The 9,414-nt window shown below is 41.3% G+C and overlaps 1 protein-coding gene across 1 annotated transcript in view; it reads left to right on the forward strand.

Moving 5' to 3' along the window:
• The window catches only part of LOC112691952 (phosphoenolpyruvate carboxykinase [GTP]-like), a 9,668-nt gene extending 2,730 nt beyond the window's left edge, over positions 1-6,938 (forward strand). The window contains exons 4-9 of the mRNA XM_025566431.1: positions 2,519-2,971; positions 4,189-4,321; positions 5,131-5,543; positions 5,852-6,206; positions 6,461-6,658; positions 6,727-6,938. Coding sequence (XP_025422216.1) covers positions 2,519-2,971; positions 4,189-4,321; positions 5,131-5,543; positions 5,852-6,206; positions 6,461-6,658; positions 6,727-6,840 — 1,666 coding nt within the window. The 3' untranslated portion in view covers positions 6,841-6,938. The remainder of the gene's footprint in view (positions 1-2,518; positions 2,972-4,188; positions 4,322-5,130; positions 5,544-5,851; positions 6,207-6,460; positions 6,659-6,726) is intronic.
• The last annotated feature ends 2,476 nt before the right edge of the window (positions 6,939-9,414 follow it).

Raw genomic sequence — 9,414 nt, forward strand, 5'->3', positions numbered from 1 at the left:
TTTTTTCCTACATATTTGGATGGTTTTAGTACATATTTTATAAATTATACTTACATACATATGTACATATTTATGTATTTTTATTACATATAAATCCGTTCCCTAGTAATCAATAATTTGCTGAATCGTCACGCGATATTCGACGACTGTAAAGTATTTTGTACAAACCTTTGCACGCAAATCAAAATATAATCATAATGCAAATTATCTTATACCGTACACGAAAATCTAGGGCCCGCATTTCGGAATGCACTAACACCCGCATCTCAGCCGAATCCGCCACTAGGTCGGGGCACACGTTTTATTTCGTCGACAACCCGCGTCGGATCGACCGTGACATTTTACGGCACGCGTTTTTCGTCCGGCTTCTGGTGGATGGACGTTTTGCTTTTATTCTCAAATTCATTTAACAGCGCTCAAATAAATCGCATAAACGCATCGCACCGCACCAGACGAGAACGCGTGTAACTACGACGTGCGATCAATCGGTTTTCGTCGGCCGTACGAGGCGCGCGCGAACGAATAGGTAGGAAAACGCATAAGTGGCAAGTTATGGTTTGCTGTTTATTCGCGGTTGATCGTTAAAAAAAAAAATGAATAAAAATAAAAATATTGAAACAAAACTTACGATTAATTAAAAACCTGATTCAGTTTAGTTGCATAACACGTTAGAACGATGTGGGATTTTTATTTTTTACTTTTTTTTTTTAATCTGTTCGTAACAACATCACAAAAAATCGAAATCAATTATAAAATGAATGCGTAGAAAATCAAAATGTTTTTTCACCGCGTTCAAAACGCAAACGTCTATTCTGTAATCCCACGGTATCCGATAATATTTATGTAGTCGAAACGGACTCCGCGTAGAATATTACGCGGAATAGAAACGGGTATTGGTAACGCGCGCATGTAACGCACTTTGTTCCCGTGTTGTGAATACGACACATACTTCGTGTTCGTTTCGGATGAATACGATTTCACTGAAACATATATAATATGTAATAATACATAAAATCGTTGTATTTTACATTCTTTATTAAATCGATAAAACAAAATAAAAATAAAAAAACATAAATACGATATTGGAAAATCTACATATGCACCATGTGGAACGAAGAAGTACCAAGGAATATATAATATTCCGCTGCAGGCAGATCTCACTTTATTCGGAAACATAAAAGAATATTCAATTTTTCGTCGGGGCCGTAAAAACATTTTCGATTGACCTCTTCGGAATTGACTTCGGACGTCGGATCGTATCCGATCTCGCGCGTACCCCACGAATGAAACTATTAATTAATTATCTGACGAACGTGCGCGCACATGAATAGCTGTTCCGATGAAAACTCGTAGAACCGACGTAAAGAACTTTTCCCTAAAAGCTTGTTAATTGCAACGCGGTCGGTAACCGCGCGGTCAATTTCAAGAAACGGCCTGAAATTATTTTATGGTACACTAAAAAATGAACTGAATTACAAAACTCAACAACGTTTTACAGTTCACCGGTTTTATAGTGAACATTTATATTCCCCTCGCCCCCCACCTCACCCGCCTAACGTGTGTCCGTCACTAAGAGTTTATTCTTTCATACTTTTTTCTGTTTGCTGAAGAAATCTTTTTTTTAAATCCACCGCCGTCTCAGATTTTATATCCCCCATTCGACGCAACGTTTGCTCACTGGTTTCCCAGACAATCGGCTTAAGTATTTTTCTATTATTTTGCAGCGATCCGCACGAAACCGTCTCGCATTGATTGATTAATGAAAAAAAACACTTCAAACGTTTTGTGTTTTACTGACCGTTTGCTATTAACTATTATTATTAATATCATTACTATGATACGATTTAAAACTGTTATTGTTGAATTGTAATCGAATAAAAACACCAATTATTACACGTTTTATCACCGTTGTATAGCCGTTAATTTGTTTGGACTTTAATCGAATAGGTTACGCGTGCTATCGTGGGCGACGGGTTATAAGATGCGAACTGAACGCAGTTAATGTATATATATATGTATATACGGGTAATTATATAAAATAAAAAGACTCAATAATAATACAATTACGTTTCGACATTTCACCTGCACGTCGATGTGTGGTACAATCGACGCGCACATGGTTGGAAAACACGTTTCGAAACAATCTGTGGCGTTTAGACAAAATTGTTGTGAAACCGGTCGTGACGTGTCTTCAGTAACTTTCCGCGTGACCATTGGAAGAAGGTGGTGAATTTATAACGCGAATAGTTATGCAGTATGTCCCACGATGATAAGAACATTCTTCGGTTAAGTTTTAAATCAATGTTCATGTACCTTCCCATTACGCCTTGTACATTTAGATTTTAATACGTAAACAATGATTACAAATAAGCTGTTTTTTATTTTCTTCTTTCGGTATTGAATAAATTCACAAAAATGTACGTCCACGCGTAAGCGTATTTACGTTATGCCTTCCAATAAATACGTACATGCGTACATCGTTCGCACCTTACCATGACTAACTCAGCGGTGCTTGTAGCTTTTTGGCTAGGAGCAGTCCCAGGGACGTGGCCAGGGTGGAGAGCAGGACGTTCATATGCACCAGAGAACGGAGGGTCGCAGTGAACGTGCCTCGCGGATCGGTCAAAGGACAACTGGGCAACTGGATGAGCCCGGAAGACGCGGATCGGGCGATCGCCGAGCGGTTCCCAGGCTGCATGCGTGGCAGGACGATGTACGTGATCCCTTTCAGCATGGGCCCTCTGAACTCCCCGTACTCGAAGATCGGCGTGCAACTCACCGATTCACCGTACGTCGTGTGCTCGATGCGAGTCATGACCCGCATGGGGACCCAAGTGCTCGAGAAACTCGACTCGCCCGAGGCCGACTGTTACTTCGTCAAGGCGCTGCACTCGGTCGGCACTCCAGCCGACGGACGCATCGAGCACCCGCATTGGCCTTGCGATCCCGACCGCACCATCATCCTGCACAAGTCAGTACAACGATAATGTTTGCGATTATTTTCAATATTCCTATTCGACCCAAGTCCCGGCAAAAAACATAAGGCTGAATTAGTAACGGTTATTGGATCTCGTGATTTCAGGATCTCGTCGATAAAAACCCGAATCTATGATCGTGGCAAACTAACGTGTACCCACCGCCGCTTTGTCGTTGTAATTTTTTAGTCCCCGCGAGCGTTCGCGTTATCTCGCCTGTTGCGCGTAGAAAATGCGATTTCGTTCCATCGACTGAACACGACTGAAGCATGCGCGTTTATTAATTTTTTCCCAATATACGTGCTTGTAATTACGTTTTTCGTTTACCATCAATCCAGCTGCAGATCTAAATCTTAAGTGTAAATATTTTTTTCAAACTTTTACCGTTAATTTACCGAATCCCATCGACCGTGTTTAACTTTTGATTTATTAAGTCGAATCGTAATACGCGCTAACGTTCGTAATTTATCGATATGGTAAAAAATACGTTTTACAGATTTCCAACATGTAGAGCGATTATTGTAATCGTTATCCGACGGGGAAAAAAAATATATCGTTCAATTAGCGAACGCTCGATATTCGAATCGATCACATATGGGACGATATCGCTGACGAAGTGTAAACGATAATAATGTGTCGCGTACGACCACTGGGCGCGGGCTCGAGACGCGGTTACGCGCTAGCCGGGGCCGGAACGCATGTATAAATATAGCGCTGGGGCGGAAAAACCGTCGGACATCGCATGCGAGTGATCAGCAAGGGCATATTTAAGGGGGGCAAAGGGCGATCGCTCCCCCTGAATCTATATTTAAGGAATCGATTATATGTGAGATACGCATTTCAAATTTTTTTAATGAGGATCATTTTATTACGAAATCAATTTACGCGTGGCTGTAATTACTAAATTGGGCTTTTTGTCGGATCCATACTTAAGGTAAAAGGGAAAAATCAAATAAAACACAGCCGTAACTTTCAAAACATAAACAAGTGTTTAAAAATAACTATACAAAAGTCGATTCTAAGTGGATCCGAAATTAGATTAAAAAAAAAAAAACTTACAAATATTAAGGATTCACCAGATATAAATATTAGCAAACATTTTAACTGTAAATTTTAAGCCTGAATCAAAGAAAACGTTTAAGTAGCCCCCCCCCCTAGAAGTAAGTCTAAATACGGCAATGGTAATAATGTCAAGTGTTGTGATTTTCCGCAGACTCGAGACGGACGAGATCGTCAGTTACGGCAGCGGATATGGCGGCAACTCGTTGCTGGGCAAGAAATGTTTCGCCCTGCGGATCGGCTCGTCGATCGCGCGACGCGAAGGTTGGCTGGCCGAACACATGCTGGTGAGTATTGCGAGTTTGACGGCAGTGTTGATCTGTCGTCGTCACCCCGGACCAGGGTGGGTTGCCCGACCATCGGATTCATTCTGTAGGTCCTGCACGCTCGTGTTGTGCAATCGTGTTGTGTAATGAACGTACCGCGTGGAACAGGACATTTTTTCCCCGTGAACAACGAGAACGACGCATACCATGTCGTTGACGGCGTGAAGTTATTCTTACCGCTTTCGATTCCAATAATTCGCGAGTTTACTCAGCATAGCTTATAAAACTGTGTAAAGTAAAAAAAAATAAAAAATAAATGGTGTGTCGCCCTACATCTAAAGTCGGAAAATCATACGTATCACACTTTGATACTAATAGCTTCCATAGAAAAAAAAAAACAAGCACAATGAAATTCACCATAATTTTGTGTTATAAAGAAAACGACGCCTGCGCATGAAAAAAAGTTTGGAATCACATTTCATGAAAATCATGATTTGCATATTTTTTTAATTTTTTAAAAAAAAATTTAAATCGTAAAAATCGTTGCGAGCTTAGGCTTAATTCGAGTAAGACCATGACGGGCCAATATTTAATTTCGGAAGGCGCCTAAGCCTAATAATTAATTTAATAATAATGAACCTAATAATTACTCCATCACTTAATCACAATAATTCCGGAGACTTGTACGAATAAGTTTTGAGACAGCAAAATTAATATTGTCATATCGATCCACGGCCTAAACTATGACCAACGAACTCGGACGGTTATCCAAAATAATTTCGATTTAGCCACCGTAGCCGGTAAATGACTGTTCTATATGTTGTAAACAGATCTTGGGTGTGACGGATCCAAAGGGACGGAAAAGGTACGTGGTAGCGGCGTTCCCGAGCTCTTGTGGCAAGACCAATATGGCCATGATGCAGCCCTCCTTGCCGGGCTACAAGGTGGAATGCGTGGGCGATGACATCGTGTGGATGCGTTTCGACAGAGACGGGCAGCTGCGTGCCATCAACCCGGAGTTCGGGTTCTTCGGCGTGGCACCCGGTACGTCCAGGGCCACGAACCCGGTGGCCATGGACACCGTGTTCGAGAACACGATATTCACCAACGTGGCACAGACCAGTGACGGCGGTGTCTATTGGGAAGGCATGGAAGCCCCAGAACCGGGGGTGACCATCACCGATTGGCAGGGCGAACCGTGGACCCCGGGCACCTCGCGACCGGCCGCGCATCCCAACTCCAGGTAAGTCGGCAGTCGTTGATTGCGATCAGTAAGGGTGTAGGACATGCATTGGACAATGAAAGCGGGAAACTGTCGTGTAAAATATCCCAACACGAAAACGATGTACATAGCATTTTTAACCTAATTTTTCGAATCTGAAATAATTAGAACGATAAAGTCGCGACGAGTTTCAAAATTTGAAATGAACAAACGCTGTCGAATCGATATGAACTCAAATCACGACCGTCGTGTTTCATGTCCGATGCTTCCGATATTTTTCCGGTCTTCTTGATAATCTAACTGTCTCCGGACGACCTTGGTTTTCACAGGTTCTGTACACCGGCCGAACAGTGTCCGATTATCGACCCCCACTGGCAGTCCCCGGAAGGCGTGCCCATCGACGCCATTTTGTTCGGTGGAAGACGTCCGAAGGGTGTGCCCCTAGTGTACGAGGCGTTCGACTGGAAACACGGAGTGTTCGTCGGTGCTTCCATGAAGTCGGAGACCACCGCCGCGGCCGAGCACAAGGGGAAGTCCATCATGCACGACCCGTTCGCCATGCGGCCGTTCTTCGGCTACAACTTTGGACATTACCTGCAGCACTGGCTGTCCATGGAGACGGCGGTGCCCGGTCGCAAACTGCCTAAAGTGTACCACGTCAACTGGTTCCGAAAAGACGATCAGGTGAGCGCACACCGGTTCTCTAACATAGTGCTAACCATAAATCGAATTTTACCACGAGGCCATACATGTGTTATCACTGTAGTTTGGGGGGGGGAGGGTTAATTCCTTAGCGGTGGTCGATAAGATTGCGATTCGCTGTTCAAATCTAACCGGAAACGACGCAATGCAGTCGAACTCACGTCCCATTTAATGTTCATTTATAGTCGTCTATAATCTAGTAATAATAATACCTTGTTCATTTTTTCGGAACTCAGGGTAAATTTATGTGGCCCGGATACGGGGAGAACTCTCGAGTCTTGGACTGGATACTTCGCAGGGTAGACGATGAACCTGGAACCGCACGACCCACACCCATCGGTTACGTTCCGACGCGGGAAACTTTCAACACCGAAGGTCTCCGAGTGGATTTTGACGCACTCTTTTCGGTTTCCGTCGACTTTTGGAAGGAAGAGGTAAGTGGTCCCGTACACCGGTTGTGACGAGATATTCGAGTAATCGTTTGCGTCACGTTTGTTTTCAGATCGCTGAAGTGGCGAACTTCTTGAATGAACAATTAGCTGAAGACCTACCGAAAGACATACAGGTTCAAATCGATAAAATCTTCAGCCGTTTAAATACTTATCAAATATACTAACGCACTGAACTGTCCCAGCACTATATTATATACCGTCGACTATTTTTAATACAATATGTTCGTATTAACTTTTTCAAAAGCGATCGTTTTCGTTATTGTACCCGATAATTTTTCCGCAGTGTGATTTGATTTATAACATTGTATAATATGTGAATGTATTTATTTTTATAACTATTATATACGTATTTATTAACTTATCGCTAGTGTACTGTTATTGAAACTTTCAATACCTAAATATGACAACAATATTTATACACCGGTACGCATGTCACGGTTCAACAGCTCTGTTCCGCTATACGATTTTCAGCCACTTACGTACATTCTTAATGTAAAAAAATATTAATACCCGTGAAAATCGTCGTTGCCCACCTAACGCGCAAGGAAACGCGCGTTTTCTCGATCTCCAGATAGGCCGCGGAAATCGGCCAGTAGTCTTGTGCAGCAACGAGTAGCGAGGGAAGGAGATAAAAAAAAAAAAATAAAAAAATATATAGATAAAATAACATTCTCGAATTGAAAACGTCTTTTCTTGGCGGTGGCTTTGACGATCCATAACCCTACATAACAGCACTAACTGTACACGGTGAATACCGACTGATTACCCATACTCGTCGTTACGATAACTAGACCCGGTCGACGTAATACTGTTTGCACGCGCAATACCGCTGCAGATATGTTCGCTGCATTAATACTAATAACAGTAATAATTATAATTTATTATACGATCGTTTGCGAACGTTGTATAAATGTGAGATAGTCGTTAGAGTTACAAATAAGTTATTAAAATGTATACGCGCTAACGGGTGTCGAGCCGATCGTATTATTTTACTGGGAGGGAAAAACGAATTAAACGAAGTGGATCGACGAGAAATTACGGGAATCGGACGACAAGTCGTACGTGCGTCGTACTAATTGACGATACTGCGCTAAAGCGTAGAAAAAAAAACCCGTTAACAATTATGCAATACGCGGTGTAGTAACACGTCGTATTGTAATGTGACCGGTACCGAATGTGTTATCGAGATCATAACCTTCTCTCTGACCGAACTGGTTTACGTTCAAAAACGATTTTTAATTTTAGGTTGGCTGAATCGAAACGAAATGAGAACAATCCGGTTTACATTGATTGTTCAAAATTAAAAAAAAAAAAAAAACATGAACCGGATTCGACTGATATTCAACTACAGAAAATATTGATATAGATATTCGTATTTCGGTGATTTAGAGGTCTATAAAAAAAAAAATAAAATAATTATATTAATAAATATGTGATTGGTATGGTGTTTACGCAGTTTTTAAACCTAAAAATGCATCCGCTGACCGATCAGAAACTGCAGCGATAGTCATCAACGTGAATACGTTACAGTATTGAATAGGTTCCTCGAGAAAACACATATGTAAAAAAAAAACTTAAATCGTCTACTCTACATAAAGTATAAAGCATTATGCAATGATCTTATCGACTACTTAACGCACGCACTACCCGGAATTGGGGCCTGATCGCCATAAGATTTAGGCGGTTCATTAATTTGACCTGCTTAAGTACGTAATTTTGCATCATTGCACACAAATATTGTACAAAGTTCCGAACAGTAACTTTTCGCCGGCCGTTTCGTCTATGGTTCACGTGCGATTTATTATACTGGCGACGCAGAGTCGACAGGCCGATACGTGTCACGTCTACCGTTCGCTCTTTCTCTCTCTCTCACTATATATATATATATATATATATCTTTTCTCTTTCTCGGGATGGTAAAAACGTCCTCCAGGGGGGCGTTAGGTTATGGGATATTCTCCGCCCGTAGATTTTTGTATAAATCGGAAGAAATAAAATCTCAACCTTTTACAAAACGATTTGTGAATGTTAACGGGACGGACGGACGGACACGATGAGATTTAGTGTTCACGATGCACGCTCGAATCGCTTCCGATCTTATTTATTGTTGAGAAAAAAAAATAATAAAAAAGATTATCGAATCGTCCAGTTCTTCAGAAATTATTATTCACTTGGATTGCCGTCATCCCGTACTCGATGTATTTGACATTTTTTTTCACTCGAATCACACCTCGATCAATCCCGAAGGATTTGGATTTTTTCCTTACTCCGAATAGGGTTCGATTAAACCGTATACGAGCCTTCCAAATTTTTAAACGTAACGATTCGTGAATTATTTTACACGTCGATCGCCGTACGCGCTACAATCCGTTTGCGACATATGCGACTATGTGCGCGGTGTACATCAATTTGAACATTGCAGATTACGTCATAATTTATTTATTCGTATTAAATTATTGCCATCGCGAGTGTACAGTTTTTAAATGGTCCAAGGACGTTTATCTCGATAATAATATACGGAATTAATTACAATTTAGGAAAACGATAATGATTTTATGTCATCATCCGCGCAACGAGAGAACGAATCCGTAGCTCTAAATAACTATTGTATTAATTAATGTTTTAATTATATTATACAGAACCCTATTACGTTTCAACTAATTAGTTTATCGATTCCTCTACGATAATGCACGTACAGTGAAAATGATATTTTTCGGTATTCTTGGTTTAAATATAAT

This window comes from Sipha flava, unplaced genomic scaffold, assembly GCF_003268045.1.
Source record: "Sipha flava isolate LNK unplaced genomic scaffold, YSA_version1 68_pilon_pilon, whole genome shotgun sequence".
NCBI classification, from domain to species: domain Eukaryota; kingdom Metazoa; phylum Arthropoda; class Insecta; order Hemiptera; family Aphididae; genus Sipha; species Sipha flava.